General features: G+C 36.3%; 1 protein-coding gene across 1 annotated transcript in view; it reads left to right on the top strand.

Moving 5' to 3' along the window:
- COL28A1 (collagen, type XXVIII, alpha 1) overlaps window positions 1–19,855 on the top strand; it is a 91,609-nt gene that overhangs the window by 24,979 nt on the left and 46,775 nt on the right. Inside the window, exons 6-13 of the mRNA XM_010561466.1 lie at window positions 285–341; window positions 1,597–1,650; window positions 2,175–2,216; window positions 2,908–2,934; window positions 4,040–4,084; window positions 6,731–6,775; window positions 9,280–9,333; window positions 19,473–19,541. Of these exons, the coding sequence (XP_010559768.1) occupies window positions 285–341; window positions 1,597–1,650; window positions 2,175–2,216; window positions 2,908–2,934; window positions 4,040–4,084; window positions 6,731–6,775; window positions 9,280–9,333; window positions 19,473–19,541 (393 nt within the window). The remainder of the gene's footprint in view (window positions 1–284; window positions 342–1,596; window positions 1,651–2,174; window positions 2,217–2,907; window positions 2,935–4,039; window positions 4,085–6,730; window positions 6,776–9,279; window positions 9,334–19,472; window positions 19,542–19,855) is intronic.

Raw genomic sequence — 19,855 nt, 5'->3', positions numbered from 1 at the left:
CACGGTACTATATGCTATGTATATGCTACCTTAAATGTTTGTAGTTACAGTAGTAACAGATTTATTTGTTTTATATAAATAAATCAAGCAACTGATTCTGATTGGGCCATACAGAAGTGTAATGTTGATTATGTAATAAATATATAAATTAGAAGATCATTTATTTCCTGTTATTCTACTGTTATGTTGTCTGGTCTGTGGCTAGGCAAAAATAGAGTTTCTGCTTTAAAAATCTGAAATAATATGTTTGAAAAACGTTCTCAATGTTTCTATTAACCTCGTAGTGTGTGCGGAAGAACTGTTGGTGTGAAAAGGGAGTAAAAGGAGACAAAGGTGATTCTGTAAGTATGCATTCATTTGAAAAGACTCCAGAATCTGAATTTTAATCATTGAGATCAACGTTGCACAGTATTTTGATTGGTTACTATGTCTGTAAAAAGCAAGACATTAGCTGTGCATGTACTGCAAAAAGAAGTGATGTATCATAGCATATCACTGTGAAAGGCCACTGTTATAAGCGCTCAGGAAAAAATCTATCCATAATCACATACTATCTTGGAAATATATTTATATTATTGGGTAATAAAACACTGTGGATAATTAGGTACATGATTTTGAAGCCCAAATAAAAAAAGTCTTGAATCTTGCAATGGGAAAGGAAAGGTCCATTAGCCAAAGGTTTGCTTCCACCAGCAGCATCTATTTGTGTAAGGGATAAAGGTTCAAAAGATTGAGGGTGATGGCATATATGAAGAAAGGTCTAAAACTCTGCCTCTGACACTGTCTTTTCTCTTGTGACACCTCAACAGGTAACTGTTTCTTGACTCTGGTAAAGAAGAGAAAAGTGGGAGTTCAGACAGTGTGTGACCTCTCTGATCCCTTTTGTATCTTTAATAGCTCCCCCAGAGACAACCATGGTCAATACAGAGTTTTTTTGCCTTTCTCCCTAGACACTAAGCAAGTGGTCAACCATATGTGTAGCAGGTTATGACAGCAGGGCCTATCATCCAGTCCCTTGGCTCTGGATAATGTGCATCTGGAACTAAACCCCCTGTTTCCAATTTAAAATTTAAGAGTTATTTTGTCCAAAATTATTAGATGTAACCTATTAGATATATATTTTTTATATATACACATATACACCAAGCTTTCTAGTCCCCATCTTCATGATTCTCCAAACAGGAATAATGGTGTAGTAATTTTTTATTTTGGGGCTGCTGGATGTTGACACTTAGCTGTTCTGTGCACAGGGTTATTTTAAGCAAAGAAGATCAGATAGTGGTGGGTAACTCTGACAAATGGGGAAGGGGAACCATGTATGTTTTCTGTGACACCTTCCTGGTTAGATTTTCAAATGCTCTGTAGAAAATGTATTTATCGTTGAATATTGATTTTCAAAAAATCACAGATGCCTTATAATATGAGACTTATTTTAGCTAAGTGAAAGTAGTGTCACATGTGCCGTACCTGAGTCAGTGTGGATTTCTACCTAAGCTTATTCCAGAATGATTTTGGCCTGCCCCAAAGATAAAGTCTTAGAGAAACTGGAGAATTTTATCCTCACAATAGCAATAACATTTTCCTGCTTTGTTTCAGGGCAGTGCTGGTAACAAAGGGGAAAAAGGTGAGCCAGGACCAAAAGGAAAAAAGGTAAAGTGAATTTAAAAAAAAAAAAGCAAATTTCTATCTAGTTTTATTCAAACCATAGAAGTGAATATAGCAAAAGAAAAGTATGTTAAAATATGATTTAAAAGATTGACTTTTGCTATGAGAGGTTTATAGTTAGCTGCTTTAGAAGTGAGAGAGAAAACTTTGAAACTAATCTTCTACCAAGTTAACATGGCCTGTCATTGCAGTTTTTCTCTGACAGTAGAGGTCTCTGAATCTAGCTAAAGGCTCTCTAAGCTCCACAAAGCTTTCCAACAGTACACAAATCTCTTGAGCAAAGCGGCTTGCTCTGACTATAATTTCAGTCATCTAATAACAGTAGCTGAGTTTTATATGTTAATGTTCACACAGGAATTATGTGTCCTTGATTGTGGGAGGAAGAAGTGTGGATGTTTGTAAATAGGAAAAGCAACTTCTGCTCCTTAAACAGTGTTCTTGGTTTTAGTGTAATAGTGATAAATAAAAGGGCAATACATATTTCAGTTGTATTCCTTTGCTTCCAATAGGGCGATCCTCAAAAAGGAGATCAGGGAGAAAAAGGTGAAGAGGTATGTGACTACTACAGTGCTAACTCATATTTGGTGTTTTCAAATTATCTTCCAGATCCTGATTCACAGTTTAGTTCCACTGAACTGAAAATGTGTTTTCCATTTTTCACACATCTACTTTATTCAATTATTTAGAGCACCTAAACTAAATTCTCATTTAGAGAAGCATCTATACTGAGAGAAACCATGTGCTTAAGTATAGAGGTGGGATGCTACTGACAAAAGGAACTTTTGAAGTTAGGTGATTTTGTATTGACTTGCATTAGACTTATCCCAAAGATAGAACTGAAAATGTCATCACTAAAAACACCTATATAGTTCTCCAATGGCTTCTGACATCTGATATTTCTCAGCTTGAATTCTTGTTGATTCACAGTAGAAAGATTAACACTACTCTATGCGTAAGATCAATTCAGTTTAAAAGTCCTATTTAAATGGTAGCGTATATCAGCTAAGAGGCTGGCAAACTGAGTGGCATATTTACAGCTAATATTATGAGGAAAAATACACATCTAAATTTGCAGAGAATTATATGTTAAATGATTCCAGAGAGATACTTTATTGTTGTGAATAATTAAACTTCTGAAACTTATTTACTGGGGGGGGTTCCTACTTAAATTAGCAGTATGTTATGCCTTTGTTTCTGTTTTATGATTTTCCCCCCCCCCTTTTTTTTTTAATTTTTGAATAGGGAGCTCCTGGCTACAAGGGAGACAAGGTAAGATTTTTATAGAGTAGAAGTACTCTGAAAATAGATTGTCAATAGCTGACAGTGTATGTGAAAGAATGGAAAGAAGAGCTTGTCTTGTCTTCTTGTCATGAGAGCTCCTAATGCAATCCCTAGAAGTAAATTCATCATTTATGTAAATGCTTGCAGACTGGCTTGTTGGAATAAAAAAAAAAAAAAGTAATCTGAAAAGAAAAATGACAACGACTAGAAATAAAGCTTCTGAAAGGAAAAAGAAAGCTGAGGTTGAATAAGAGGTTAAGTAGAAAGAACATGGAATTGTTTACTACAAACACAAATAGATGTGGCAATCATTAGCTTTCCAAAAACTTACCACAAGGAAGTTTACTTCTAAGCTAATTATAAATTGCAAGGGCTAATGCTTGATCAAAAAAAATCTCAAGATAGGCTCTCCAAGAAGCTCAAAAAATTATACACTTCAATGACTTGCAAGATTCTAGAGCTGAAATTTATGTTGAAAACTAGACCATCATAGCCAGAGCAGAAACAGAGATAATACCATTTTGACTTTGCTTGGTTTGAACACTTATCTCTCTACATTGTTAATAAAAGCAGTGCCTCTCTGAATCTTCGTATTCATTAGAAAAATGCTTCAGTCAATTTTATGGAAACATTTAATGGAAATGGGGAAAGTAGACTCATATGTCTACTTTTCATATGTCTATTGATATGTTAAATCATCAGTGGAACACATTAGTAACTATCTTCATTCCATTTGTACAATCTCACAATTGTTATTCAGGAAAATCTCAGACATCACAGTAATGAAATCAGAATATAGAGAGGATTCTGGAGGCAGCGCAGCAAGGTGGAAAAATACAGCAAAGCTTATTAGATAGTGAATGTATTATCCTCTTACAATGTAAGCTGGAAATTTCGTAGGCATTCTCAGAGAGGAAAAGTGTCTTAAGTAGAGCAGACCATATCTTCTACAGACCATATCTAACGATGCCACTCTCAGGTCTTCAGAACCTACTAAACCTCTTGTGCTACTGCACTGCTTGCACAGTCTTTAAGGCATGTAGTGTAATCAGAACATCCTGTTTAGCTGTTAACCTTTTGATTTCTTACAAAGGGTGAAAGAGGAGAATGTGGATCCCCAGGAATAAAAGGGGAAAGAGTAAGTATAATTTTTATTTGAACTGTTTCACATTGATGAATATACTAGAAAGTCATGTAACATATTCATAAACATAGCTTGTAAAGATTATTGTAAATTTGGAACATCTTATAATTCCCTGGTAGCAGGGATACATTCATAGTAGAAATACGATTCATAGAAACTGGACCCACAGTTCACCATATTCTTTTTTTCCATTTCACAGGAGAAGTGTAGTCACTTACCTAAACCAAAAGCTGTCCCAACCAATGCCAAGCCCTGCTTACAAAGAACTGTGACCATGTTACAGAGTTCACCAGATTTTTTTTCCTTAAAAAGTTAATTTTAATTCAAGTGTATAAAGTTATATTACAGTAGAAGCAGGTTCTTACACAACCTGAACAACTTTCAGGTCTACCAGCACATCTGTGCTGAGACGCATTCACACTTCGTCTAGTCCTCCCCTTCTTTTAACCTGAAGTGCAGAAATGATACAAGTGAATATAGATTTTTACCTGGTTTTTACACTCTCAAAGATGGAAGAATAATGTACTCCTGAGTGAGATAATCATGTATCTTGAGTTCATGTAAGCAGGTTTGTATGACTACTACAAACCACTGATTTATAGTTAGGGTTGTTAAGTACTACCAACTAGATTGCAATTGATCATTCTATTAAAGTACATTTCTTCAGTTTTAACATCTGTATTATCTTACCTTTATAAAAGACCAATTTGAAAATTTTGTGATTCCTGGAACCTGTTATTTAATGATAAATTTCAGGTAGGAATTAGGAAATGTTCAAAGCAGCAGTATTTGTTGCAAAGAAGAAAGGGCATTATACTATAATAAAAATCTAAAGGCTGAGAATATCTTGTGAGATGCTGGGGTTCAAAATGGCAGCAAGTGAGTCAGAAACGGCTGAAATATCAAAAAAAAAAGGAGAAAGAGTTGCATGTCTCGGAGGAATAAAGACAGATCATAACTTCTTTATCCAGGCAGTACGTGAGAAATAGCATGAGGTTATGTGAAATGGCTACTGAGATAAAAGGAAGCTATTCAGAAGCTGGCAAAGTACATAATCAAAGCAGCAAAGAAATATGGATGTAGAAAACATATGCCAGGGCTGCCGGAAATTTGCTTGTTTCATTTCTGTTGAGGACAGTAATGAAAAAAAGTTTGACATCTGCAGAGGATCAGAGATTATAATGGATTATGGACTCCAAGAACTTTGTGAACAAATGAAAATTACACTCACTTCCAGCATTCCCAGCTTCACATTTACAAATGCAGCAGATAGACAGAACAAAATGGTTTGGATTTTTTTTTGATAAAAGTAGTCTATGCTGGACAAAATCATCAGAAATAGAACATACATGGCCAAATATAGGAGAAATAAATTCAATATTCCAAGGTGGATCTTTAATTGCAGTGATGGGTATTGAAGCATAATTGACAGTAGTGTTGTCTGATTTGAAAGTGTTGCATTTTTCCCCCCACCGCTTTCCAATCTCACTAATCAGAGTGAATTCAGCAGAGGTTTTGATGCTGCGAATCTTAGTTTCTACAACAGCTGTTCAGGCTTGAAACTCAGAGAGTTTGTGTTTGGCTTTGAAATCAAAACTGACTCCAATCATATGTGTGTATTCTACCAAAAGTAGCTGTCATGGCATCAGCATATTGTTGTTTGTGCCATCCGTTGCTTGTGTAGTTTTGTAAATGGGCTAGAACTGAGTGGGGTTATCTGCTCTCTTTGGTAGCTGATGCTTGGCCTGGAAGCAAATGCCAGGGAGTAGAGAACTGTTACAAAATTCTGAATCTGAATCTGTAGGGGAAGACAGTCAATGGGGTGTGGCTGCATAGGTATCCCTGCTAAATTCGTAAAGGCTATTTGAAGTGTGACGCATGCCTTGAAAAATGCAGCAGTCTGCCCCTTCCTCTGTGTGTGATGTTGCTAATTAAAAGAGAAGAAAGAGAAAGAAAAGACCAGCAGCCTATTTGCTGAAAGCTATTTTTGCTTTAGAAATAAATTATAACTGAGTATTGAGTCAACTGGAAGTGAAATCCCATAGAATATGTGGATGACCAAAGAAAAAACAGTGCAGCACGAAGATTTGTGAACAAATACAGTGGCTGTAACTGATAAGAACTCATTAAATGGAGAAGTGACAGCTAATGGAATAAAAATACAGCATTTTACTTTTTTTGGATGTGGTTTTTAATGGTTTTTGCGAACTATTAGTGTGATTCTGCCATGCTACTGATCAGCAGTTTGAGTTAGTGAGACAAAAAGTTACCTGAAGTTATTCTGGTATAAGCACTGCAGCATTTTTTTTAAGAATTCTGTATCTGATATACCTCTAGAAATGGAATTTAAAGACCTGTAGCAAATAACAATTAGTTAATCAAATAGCTAAGATGTTAAGTAGCCATCCACAATGTTAGTTGTATATGAAAAATATTTTAACCAAATATTGAGAATGGGATGTAACAGGCAATCACTGAATACAGAATGAGAACAGCAGTACTCTGGAGAGAGAATAAACTCTCTAGAAAATGCTTGAACAGAGATACAAGTCATTAGATGTACACTGCAGTTTTCAATACTTCAAAGCAGGTAATTGGAATTTCCCATTAATCTGATAATTGAATCTTATTTTTCCTCAGGGTTTGGAAGGTCCTTCTGGCCCTAGGGGACCTCGGGGACCTCAGGTAAGGGAACTAAAAGCTACCAAATAAAAAGAAAACACATTATAGTCTGTAAGTTTCTTCTACATACAACCTGTCAACTCTGTGGAGAGCAGCACAATTGGTGCATGAGGCACCGAGACAGCAAAGCCTGGCAAATCTTTTTTCTTTTGGAAATAATTTTCAAAGAAAAAATCTTGGCTGCGGCTGCTGCTTAAAGCTGTTCAGATGTGTGTGGCCCACTTGGGCTCTCCAACTGCAGGGCTCTCCTCTTACCCTTAGAGTATAGTCATGTGCTGTCATACCCCTACTTGCTAAATTCCACTTATATTACATGGCAGCATCCGCCTGTATCATGGAAAGCTGTACACAGTCCTCCTGAAATACAAGGCAGCCAGAGAGACTGAAATTTGTTGGAGAGACTAAAATCTGCAGTAATTATTTAAAAACCTGAGAAATGAGTCAGAGAAAGTCTCAATGTTATTAGGAGCAGAGATTGTTACCACTCTCAGATCAGTGATCATTTATTTGTTACCTCTGTCCAGATTGTTGTCTTCTCTCTTTGCAGTTGCTGAAAAGGGTTATTGCTGTCTTTGTGTTTCTTAAAACCTGTGTAATTTCCATTAAAAAATTGGTACTAGACATGTAAAAAGAGCTGCTGTATAGAGTAGAGATCTCAAGAAGTTATACGAGTCTCTTAGTAGATTCATTGGGGATGTGGAATGATGACAGCCAGCACTTGCTCACTCACTTCTCTACTGAGCCTGTTTCTGGGTTATATGAAAGAAAACGTAATGAGGGCATAATAGAGTCAAAGAAATTTATTACATGTTATTAAGATGTGAACATTTAGTCCTAAATGCCTTTTTCAATGTTTTAAAATTATGTTTTTCTGCTTTACTTTTGCTTGGCAATGGACATGTAATAGTGCTACAAATTTATTAATTTATTATTTTATGCTCCAGTAATTCTGTCTGGTAAGCAATTAGTAAAGATGTGATCTGTGCCCCAAAAGATGACACTTATTTATTCTTGTTTATTAAAAACTGGAAACACATGGAGTCTAAGAGATTTTTGGCCAATTTTGACAGGAATTAATGAAACAAATCAGATCACCAGCATTTCCCTAAATAAATTCAACTCATCATGCAGTATATGTTCAGTTTTCCACACTGTGTAAAATACCAGCTGCTCTTGCAAGTCAAGCCATCTCTAAATTCTCATACAATGACATAACCTGATTATTTTAAGGCAAAATCAATTTTTTTTCTTTTCATATACAGCATCACTGCAATTACTCCTGCATTATCCCAGTTTTGAGCTTAATGTTACATACCATCATATAGTACAATGGTCTACATTCAGTTTAGGTTTGAAAGGCTCACTACAAAAAAAAAAAATCCTAACTGCTGGAGACCAGAAACAGATGAATGTATCACTATACAAGAGGACTAATCAATGGTTTACAAGGATTTACAGTAATTCTGAGCTATGAGAACTAAGTAATTACGATGGGAACTACAACCCGCTTAATGACTAAAAGGAAGATAGCGTGCAGTGAGCTTGAGAATGATTTATCTTAACTTAGGTATTTATATTAACAGATCATATTATGTATTTCTATTAGCACACCCTGCCTCAAGGACATTGCCATTTTACTGCTGGGACATTTGTTGATCTCACATCATGATCATAATTTTTGCCTCAGGAAGAATAGCTTATAAAAATGTGATTTTTCAAAGTCTCTTTCAGAAATGCTTTTCAAGTACTAAGAGTTTTTAAAGAAATCTTTTGTTTCTTTATATGACACCAAGATACTAAGAATAAAGTAGTGTTTGCTTCTTTTGAAACAAACAAAACTGCAAGAGTCCTCTTAGTAAATAGTACTCAATTAAAATGCATAAACCAAGGAGTAAGGCCATGTAACTGTGAGTTTGTGCACAATACAGCACTTGGGACATCACTGTACTCTTATGAGACAGTCATTCCCTAGTTTGTAAAGTTACAATTTTGGCATAATTTGGAACACTATATTCATTTCATTCACTCTTTCCCCCCTAGTATTTGATTTGTGGTTGTATAACTGTTACTTAGGTGTGTGATTGCATTTTTACATGCTTTATGCAAAAGCTGCAAAAGGAAAGGAAAGAATAATAAATATTTTTTTTCTGACTGGAATTCCATGGGAGGTACAAAATCACAAATATTCCAAAATTTTCATATCTGCTTGTGGGCCAAAATGCAGTATTGTGGAGGATTTATAGCTATTAATATCTATAGCTATTAATGATGGTAGCTGAAAGGGATTATTTTTGTTTCTTTTTGGATAGTCATGTGTTTCTTGTAGTTTAGCATATTTAAGAAAGGGAATGAACACACTCAGCACATTTTTGTGTCAGCAATGATACCAATACATTTAGATTTGGGTCAGTTTGTGTCTTTTTATAAGCACTGTTCAGGCCACATTCAAAAGAAACTTTACGTGCATCTTCAAAGGCAACTCATTCTATACTTTGACTTTCATACAGGGTATCAGTGGACCCCCAGGTGAGCCAGGCCCAAAAGGCATTCAAGGAAGCAAGGTAAGATATAGTTGTGTATGTGTAGATGTTATTTATATAGGGAGAGAGGGTGTAGAATCTTTGTACTCTACTACCCTTTTTCCTCAGTAGTTTTTTGTAATGGTGTCCTTTGCACAGCAATAAAGTACACCACCTGCTTGGTGCGCCATAGTGTCGTCACGTTATGAAGGCTTCGTGTCGTTGACACATACAGCCGGTTCTCCATCTGGGTCTCCAAGAGCGTTTTGTAGGGCCACAATAGGGTGCTACCTGCCTAGAGCCACAGTGCTTAGATCGGAATTTAAATCACCTGAATATGTGTCTTGGCTTCTGCCATCACTTGGGAAGTTTTTTCTAGAATATTTTTGACTAAAATGCCTTGTATTGAAAGATTTAAAGTAATTCTAGATGGTAGTTACAAAATCTTTAGATTGAGTATTTAAAGTAATTTTTAATTGCTTGTATACTGTAAAAACTCAAGACAGCTTTGAAAATGGTAGAGGTGTAAGATTTGATAACGATTAATGCCTTAGTTATATTTAAAATAGATCATTCAGAGTTAATGACTACAGCTTGTCAAGCAAAATCAGTTGGATAAAATATCTGAATAATTTAGGCAGTCTTCTGTTTGCAAACCTTTGGGAAATTGCTTTATGTGAATACAGTTGTCTTGCCCATGGGACAGCTATTAATATCATTGTTCAGTACAGAAAGATCTTTCTTGTATCAGTTTGAAAATGTACAGTCTAATGACAAAGACTTTCTACCACAGGATTACTGATAGGCTGGTTAATGCAATGCCATATCTAAGTTATACAAGGCAACTAAATTCACACAAAGCAATTTGCAAAAGATGCAATACTTAAACACTCATGTTTTGTTTCTTAGGCAACAATTTCATCTGAAGATTCACAGAAATAAATTTAAATATGGGAAATGTTTTTGGTACAAAGTTTGGAATACTGGTATCCATCATGATTTTCCTCTTCCTGACAAATGCTTTTTCATACTTCTTATTTCTTCATCTTCTCAACAAAATGCTTGATTAGGAAAGCTGCTACAGAATATTTCAGAAGTGGGGAAAGAAAGAGGATGATGGGTCTGAAAGAAGCTATTCATACATGTGGTGGAAAAGTCATCCCTCTAACTTCAGCACAGCAAATGACAATAATTTTTTTATCTGTAATTTCACACTGATGAGTCCAAGACAGTACTACCAGATACTTTTATTATACACTAAACTGTATTTGTTGAATGTTGTTCATCCTCCTGTCAGTTTCTTCACACACTTTCATGTCTGTAAAATACATGTAGCTCTCTCTAGAATTCATCTGCCTGGATATAATATTTATGGTCTCTTGTTTTACTTTAGCTGCAGATTTTCAGTATGAATAAGAAGGAAAATTCCCTCTTTTTTCTCTGCAACCTGCTTGTTTAAAGTCTATAGTCAAGGTCTTTCCAGGCTCAGACATCTATCATCATAAAAATATTGCCAGACAGGTTTAATTAATACACTTAGGTAATTATACTTAAAGAGTATAGCAGAAACATATGTATGTTTAGAGGTTATCTCTTGTCCATACCTAGCACCAAAGCTAACCTTTGGCATTTGGGGGCTTATTTGAGATGAGTGAAAATTTTTTTCATGATCAGTACAGATAATCAGTGGTTGTTTATAGCTTAATAAACACCCATTCAGCTAGTAAAGGTCAAGGCCTTTTTTGGTTCAGACACATAGCAGTCTTTCCAATATCTTTTGTCCTTACAGAAGGATTATTCAATTGCTCTTTTAAAATTAGTTTTCATGACACATAATACAATATCTCTGAAAAGTGGCAGTTATTTATAACTGCCTTGGATAAAATAAGTAAGTCTATTCTTAGTGTAGTTACTTATACCCGTGGCCTTTCTGTGCTAATACTTTCTGCTTTTTGAGCTGAACTAGTGACTTCACCCCGGTTTAGCAGAGCTAAAGGCAGTTGCATGGCGTTGGTATTGATGTGACATAACACAGAACATGGCCACTGAACGCTTTTATTCATTGTTAGTGGGCCATGTTGAGGTTTGAAAGAGAAGATTCAGTGCCTCAGAATATAAACTCTGGATCAAGCTCAGCCTACAGATGCTTTGGGTCTCATTTGTGAATTCTACAGTTCGCTCATATCTGGCCAGCTCAGTCCATCCCACACCTCTGTAAGGCAGTGCCGTACCCGTTCTTTCGCTTTGCAGCGCCAAGTGCAGCTGGGGACAGTGTCACCTGCGTGCTGCCTGGGTGCCGCGAGCTCTGGCAGCTGCCAGCAGGAGAGGCTTGGTGGCATTGCAATTTCAGCTAATTTAATTTGACTTGTCTGAAGCGAGGGAGCACGGAGTCCAGAAACATTGTCCAAGAAATTACTTAAAAGAACTTCTCATATCTTTCTTCTTCTGTTATTCATATGCATTTTCTTATTCTCTCTTAAGAATAAGATGGCTAATCTATCAGTGTGAAGTCTTACTGGCTGCACAATACTCTACTTCCATCCCTTTTCATGATACCACCTTATCACATTGCCAGTAATGAGTTGAATCTTTCTCAAAGTCCCACTGCCTGCATTGACCGGCTTTCCACTTGCTACAACAGGAACTCAGCCAACCTGTTTCCATGTAGACACCTAAGTTTAGGAGTGATCATATGGAGCTGAATCACATCCTTAACCTCAAACTCTTTCTGATGCACTTCACAATCAGTCATTATTTTAATAACCTCTTTAACATACAAGCAAACTTTGTCACTTTACTTTCACCCTTTTTCCAAGTCATGTATGAATATGTTGAACAACCTATATCCTGCACAGAATGCAGCTCAGCATGTCATTAACTAAAACCAGTTTTTGCGATTAAGCAAACTTTAAAAGAAGTCTTCTCGATTTGAATTTCTGCAGAGTTATAACATCTCAAAAACACCTAAATAGTTTTATTACCATATATACAAACCTTCTCCATAAAGAGGCTGAGGCGTTTAAAATGACAAATTTGAACTCCACTTCTATAAAAATAAAAATACATGTTAACTCATCTTGTATTATTTTCAGTTTACCTGACTAAATATATAGCCAAATGCTGAACTTGCATGTAACAGTAAACCTACAACACAGTATAAAACATAATAACTTTAAGAGAAAAACCTTAGAGACTAACAGGACATTTCACTCAAACACTGGAGTTGGAAACTGTCTATTTTCACTGTGTATCTCCTGTCTTCTGAAGCAGTTATCTTGGTCCTGTTCCCCAAGCATGTCCTGAGCAAAGAATCGGGATTATTCTGTTTGTTTTCTGTTTTACTGACTTTCTATTGCCTATTGGCAATGTTTCAATAGAAAGATGTTAAATTTACAAAAGAAAAATTACATTGTTAAAGCCAAATTCTACGTTATTTTCTCTCTCTCTCACTAACTTAAAGTACCAAGAAAAAATAGCATTCACAGCTGTGCTTTATATTTTCTTAGTCGTTTGCTTCACTTTAAGGCATTCTTAAGCTTCATCAGCCACCACATATTATCTGCATTGTAACATGAAACAAGAACTTGAATCAGAGTATACCATATACCTCACTCAGCTATAAAACATGTGAAGAAAATTACAAAAACCCTATGGGAAAAAAATTGGTAGTTGTTTTAAGTTATCACAGACAATTAATTAATTGAATTTGCAGAACATCAATTTATAACTCTGGGTCTAAGGTAGAGACACTCAACTCTTGTCAAACTGCAGCTTATAGGAGCAAGGAACTCAGGTTTTGTGTTCCTTTCCTCACTAAGAATGCACGGATGGCCCACAATATGATTTTGCTAGCTGATGCAACCATTTCCAAAAACCCAGAAGACACTATCTCACTTAGAGAAAGACTAAAAGTACCAGAAACAGAAAGTCAGCAAAGAGAAATGCCATGCTACTCTTTGTTCTGCTCCAGTAGTATTCCATAGTCCTGCCTAGATGGCCAGGAATCGGCTAGACGGCTGGTTAATAGGTGGTTTGGGGTTTAAATCAGTTGTGGTTGCTTTTGCTTGGTTTGTTTCTCAAAGATCACATTGAAGTTATTACAGGAAGCCATAGGCTTTCAAAAGGGGACACAGGACATAAAGTCAGTATTCTCTATTGATAGAGACAAAAGATTTACTTGCTCTGTAAATGTAATATATTCTATCATAAGTGTTAGTGTTCAGAAACATTATCCAGTGAGAATCCCATCTCTCTTCCAACATTCCCAGTAACCTGTTTTCTGTCATTTTCATACTTAGGTTCTACATTATCTCTTCACTCCATTGGTTAATACAGTAAAATAGTGTCCTAACTAGCTATTGCATTTACTTCTGTTGGATTTATTTATTACCATGTATATTATGTGGTTATGTTGTCATTAGAAGACAGCTTTGCCCTTCAACAGCAATGAAAAACAGGAAAAATGCAAATATTCTAACACAAAAGGACTGCATGCATCTCAGTTTCCTCTCTAAAAAGGAAATGGAATCACCATGATTTTTCTGGAAAAAAAGAGTTCTAAGAAGGAATTTAATGCCCTGTATTTTGGTCAAGCAAACTTCTCAGCACTAATGTTCTGCTGCTCACATTTTTGCAAAGCTGAAGTACCTCATTGGGGTCAACAATGTAAAATGTGCACATCCACTTTCCCCTAGTGTTCTTGGTGTTAGACAAAAAATGAATTTTTGTTGCGGAGTCTCACTTGCAAGAGAAGCAACAACATATTTTATTATTATTATTAGACAGTGAGTTAACAAAGTTCAACGGTAAATGTGACAGTGGTTTAACAAGATTCAATGGCAAAGTACACCTGAGTATTTACTGCACAGAGGACAGAGATGAAACTGTCAGGGAGACCCTCCTGTTGAGTCATGAGGTTCAGAAAGGACCCCCTTGCATTCTAAACTCCTTCTCAGTGGGGAGTTTAGGTGTGGCTGGATCCAGACTTAGTCCCAGACTTGGTCAAGGGTTTATATCTAAAGGATTATATATGCACAATCAAACCTTTATATCACTTAGCTAAGAGTTCAAAGTTTCAGCACGCTTATTCCCAATTCACTTACTGAGTATCTGACGCAACAAGGATTCTCTCAACCTCAAGGAGTAACCCTGAGAGGCGTCCCTACTCAAGGGGAGATCCTGGCGTGCAGCCCACTGCCGTGCAAGAGAGCTCAGCGGGCCCTGGGCTGTCCACTATTTATGGAGTAAGATGATTGATTTATAGTCATAGTTGTATACCAGCCATATTTCAGTTGGTGCATGCTCAACTAGCCCTCAGCTATTGTGTTGTTATCTGTCTTCCCCGAATCCACTTTGAGCGGGATGCAGCCATCATGACCAGACCCATCCATTACGATCACCACTGGTGGTTATCACTTGAGCAGGGTTACGGGAAATAAAGGTCGGGTTGGGGGTTGGGGGACCATACCATCACAATTTTCAACATGCATACATCTATTAATTTATGCAAAATAGTAGGTATTATTTTGTCTGTTTTCATTAATTTATTAAAAAATGCTTAACTAATATTTATTTTTAAAAAACCCCAACAACATATTCAATACAATAGCACCAGTAAGGTTCCATAAGGGTGTTTATAGTCAAAGTAATTTTGAAAATGTGTTTGTTAGTGAGGGGAATAATCACGACTTTTTGCAAATTTCAGTGGACAATTTACAAACAGAATGATATGGTTACAGACTGGGGCATAAAATCAGGAAGTGGGCATGACCTGTGTTCCACTCATAAAGAACTGATGAACAGGGAGTACTTATGGGTATCATTTCAGAAGTGACACTGGGTTTGTTTGCTTAAACTCTTAGACCAGCTACTAGAAATAAAGTACACATTCTAGAAACCATGATATATTCATGGAAACACTGTAAACAACACATTCTTAAAAGCCACTGCTATAGTAAGAACCTCTCTGGAAAATTTCATATGCATAGTAAGATTCTGAATTAGAGTCTCAAGTTGTATGAACAGACATATATTCAAACTTTTAAAGAAACAGTTAAGTTTGAATGTGGGTATTCAAAGCAGTTATTCCTGTAAAAACATCTTGGCATAGTCCTGTGAAAAATCCATCATTGCATATTTCCCTGGAAATGTGTCCCAGAATGAACTGCTAAGGGATGCTGCTGCTTTTCTGATGACTTATAAATTCTTTCCTTACTTATGTAGCAAGTTACATCTTTCCCAGGAGGCTGAAAAATCCAATTTCCCTGTAAAGAAGTATAGTTCCTAGGTACCTCAACTAGCTTAGAAATACAAAATAACAATAATATCTGTTAAAATATCTATACCTAGTTGCACTGTTGTTGCCAATGTTTACTTTAAAGATAAAATCACTATATTTGAAAGATTATTTTTTACTATGGCTTAATCATTATGGCATTATAGAATGAGATACAGAGTCTTTATGTTCCTTACAGGATGTATGTGCTTTCTTAAAAGTAAAGAAATTATTTATATTGGCACTAGCTGGTACTCATCATAACATTACAAACTATTTTGGGGGAGGGTAGACTGTTGAGTATGTTCCAAGCTTAAAAGGGTACAGTTTTAATATGCAAAAAATATTAAGTTCAGATCAAGTGTAATTTTCCTTCCCTTTGCTCTAGCTGATATTAGATGCCACCTGAAGGAAAATCCCAGTAGGGCGAAAAAAACCAATTTGAGCAGAGTGTTAGATAAAGAAAATAATTACAAAGAAGCTACTTTGAAAAGCAGAGTTTTCCTTCTACATGTAGAGATAATGATATTATTGCCAGCACTTTATGGTTTTAATAAATTCCACATTATGTGTAGCACGAAGACCATAGAATATGAAAGCCAGGCTTACTAATAGCCATATGAAGTTGGAAATATACAGTCTTTAAAACAGATTGAATAGTTTAAGTTTCTAAGTTTTACATGTTGTCTGGTAGAAGGTGGGGTTTCTTTCTCCATTAATATTCAGGCATCCTCTGCTATCAGTGAGAAAACATTCAACAGAACAAAATTTTCATGCTACCCTACATGCTTTTTATCATAGGGGCTGTTTACACTGCCTACACCAGTACCTACTAGTACAGCTGCTGTGAGACAGATTACGTGACACCAGTCATTGGAAAGAAAACTGTGTAATGTTTTTGTCATGGTTAAAAAAAGAGCTTTTGGGAAAACATTATCCTCAGTAGGACTCCCATCTGCATTCAATGCAGCACATATGTTAGCATAGCTCTATCATATGGGTGAACTTGCAAAGGAGCAAATGATTTGCAATAGGAAGCATGCCTCAGAGTTACTGTCCTTGGGAGGTTCTGGCAGGGGCTGTCAGAAGTAGATACAAAACACAATGTCCGTTTCAATGACAGGACAAAAAACTTGGAAGATGCTTTCCAAACTCAACAAAGAGGTTTGGTTTATTGTTTCAACTGAGAGATAAGCCTCTATTTATCAAATGTCATTTTTCAGAATGGAACAAGTTCCTACACCATTTCAGAGGTTTAGTTTTGACAAATGGAGCCAATGTGCTTAGTGGCATTTGCTGTGCCCAGAGTAGCCTGCTTACAGATAGTGGTGCTACATGCTGTTGAATTACTATTTTTTTTATCTGATAGGGGTTTTTTACTACATTTTCAACTTCGCATATCTTTTGCATTCATTCTGTGGAGCATGCTAGTACGTCATGGCACAACAGAGATCCCAGACTGCCTTCTCCGTGAAAGAAATGAGGACGGTGAATTTGAACAGCTCATATTTAGCATACTGCCTGGCCTTACAGCAGCCTGTGCCTATTTCTTTCTCACTGAGGCAACTCTTCCTTGAAGTGGGGAAGTCTATCCCTAACTAGACTGTCTCCAGGCCCTGAAGCTACATGGAGCTGTATCTGTTAATGTAGCTTGTCAAATGGAGAGCTATTGAAGTAAGAGTTGGTCGTGAGGTAAGGGAGCCTATAGACTGAAAGGCAAAGATTCTTGGGTGCCAGGCTGGTGTGCTTGGCTTAACATTCTTCCAGAACCCATGCCTTGTGCATCTTGACCAGCTTTGCAAGGAGCACAGCTGTGGCTAAAAGTGGCAGAAGTATCTCTGTCCTTGAGGGAGCGTCCATGCATGGAAATTTGCTTGCAAAACTTTCTACTGAAACTTTAATACAACAGTTTTACTTGTATAGCTCCCATGGGTATGATTTTGCCCTGGAAGCACGGGGCTGTGTGTGTGTAACTACAGCACTGTGGCTTTGCTGATACCATTCTGCCAGTGCATTTCTACATACTGATGCATAATCAGAAGCTGAACTTCCATTGATGCTTAGATACTTGTGATCTGTTGGCATGAATGAAATTCAGTAGCCTAAATTACTACCATTGGAAATGAAATGGAGGCTTCTAAGTCTCTAAAACCCTTCTGAAAATGTTGCTTTTAGTATATATTATTTTCTAAAGAAATAGTATAAAATGTTTTCTTACATATTCCCCCTATTTCTTGTCTAAACAGAATCAGCCCCAAAAGCCCTGAAATTCAGCTAACTCTTGGCTTAGAAGAAAACAGTACTTAAAACAGAGTTTGTAAAGAGAATTAAAGAGGAGACAAAGTACGAGCTTTGGTTGTATTATTCTTGGCCTTCCCTAAATTTCCTGCTGATGGGAAACACTTAATAAAAATTATTTTTGATCAGCTGATTTTAAAAGGACAGTTTGTTCAATGCCAAATTAATCCCATTGAGGAACTGGAAGTCTACAAGATAGGCTATTTGAGGAATTTTTGTTGTTGTTGTTGTTGGTTTTTGATCAGTTTCAAAACAAACACAGGAGGAAAAAAAAATCTATGAACCAAAAAGGTCAGTTTCTAATTGGCTTTATATCAATAAGAATTGCATCATTTATGATAATCTAGATACACATCAACCAAGTTGTGACTCTCGGCCAAAGGCTTCATGAAAATATTATTAGGAAACCCAAACAATAAGGTCTACCTAGGAATACAGTAAACTTCTTTGCTATATTCTGTATTTTGGCAACAGCCACATGCACGAAATCCACATTAAAGCAATTTCAGTGTTGCTAATACCCTACTAGTGTGCTATGTGGAGATACACGTGCTATTCTGCTGAGTTATACCAGCTTTCTCTGATTTTTCTCTGCCTTTTAAGGCTTACCTCCTATTGATGCTGTATTAATTTATTAGATTATGAAGGTGTGCTATAAAATCTTGTATTTTGAATAAGCATTAAACTTCATAGCTGCTCTTCAAATTATCATATTTTCCCATAATGGAATGAATTTAAGACTAGGCATCAAGTTCCACTTTATTCTAGGTTTAAAGCTGCAGTAGTAGCACTCCAAGTGCATAGTTAACAGAAATTAAGCTTCAAGGATGATCTGTTTATTTATTTTCACTGCATATTCCCATTCTTGCATTTTAGCTTCATCCTTTGACAGATTACAGACTGGTAGATTTCTGGAGAAATATCTGGCTTTGAAGTTTTTTTTTACACTTCCATTGACGTCTCAAGTGCAAAAATCTCATTAAAAGGTTTCAGAACTCAGCATATAAAATTTTGTGGTATACACAAAATTTCAACCCCCCAAATACAAATACCTCCCCAGAAAATACACACATTTTGATAAAAAGCCTTTTTAATAATCATGTGGCTACGTTGGCTTTGTTAGAAACATATTAAACACGCAAGAGAATTAGGACCTGCAGTTAAAGATAGCAGTAGGAACAACAGTTGTGATACGCAGTTTTGCTATGGGAAGAACCTTGAGTGCAATGTTTAAAGCATAAACACTGCTTAATTTCCAAACGCCCATGTTTCTAGCAAGAAAAAAGCTGAGGAAGCACGAAATTATTGGATAAAGTCAGGACCAAAGATATGACAAAGAATAAATATATATTTTCTCTTTCCTGATGCGTATGAATGAATGGCTTTATAACATTATTATTTATCCCAGCAACTTGTATGGCCAGCTTATTGACCCTGCTCCTAATCTGAACATCTATCTTTAAGACAGGTGTGGTTTTGTTTTGGTTTGGTTTTTTACTTTAAAAACATATTTCTATAGCCCTAAATGAGGCTGTGGAAAGACACTTTGGTGGAATTTGGATAAGGTTCCTTTTTCATTAATACTTCCTTTCCATTTTGTTTCCTTTAGGGAGAGCAAGGCCCTTTAGGTCCCTATGGTCCTCCAGGACTCCCTGGTGTTGGAGAACCAGGACCCAAGGTAACTCCCAGTAATATGTCTGTTAAAGTGCTAACTGTGGGCAATCATTTTGTGGATGAAAGTTCTCGCCTGCTGTTTTATCAAACTCAAACTCTTATCATTTAAATGTAAAACTGATGCAATATTGACAGGCTTTTTTATTTGCATAGGATGGAGATAACAGACCTGCGTTTCCAGCAACCCTTAAGTTTTTATTATGATCCCACTGATAAAATAGAAGTCAGAAATAATGCCATTTAAATAGGGGTTAAATATGTGAGATCATTTTCAAGCACTAGCAGATGCTTGCACTAATGAGTAAACCATACTTCAAG

Source organism: Haliaeetus leucocephalus, unplaced genomic scaffold (genome assembly GCF_000737465.1).
Source record: "Haliaeetus leucocephalus isolate CR32 unplaced genomic scaffold, Haliaeetus_leucocephalus-4.0 Scaffold146, whole genome shotgun sequence".
NCBI classification, from domain to species: domain Eukaryota; kingdom Metazoa; phylum Chordata; class Aves; order Accipitriformes; family Accipitridae; genus Haliaeetus; species Haliaeetus leucocephalus.
The sequence above is the reverse complement of the archived record's forward strand: the minus strand, read 5'-3'. Positions and strand labels throughout refer to the sequence as shown.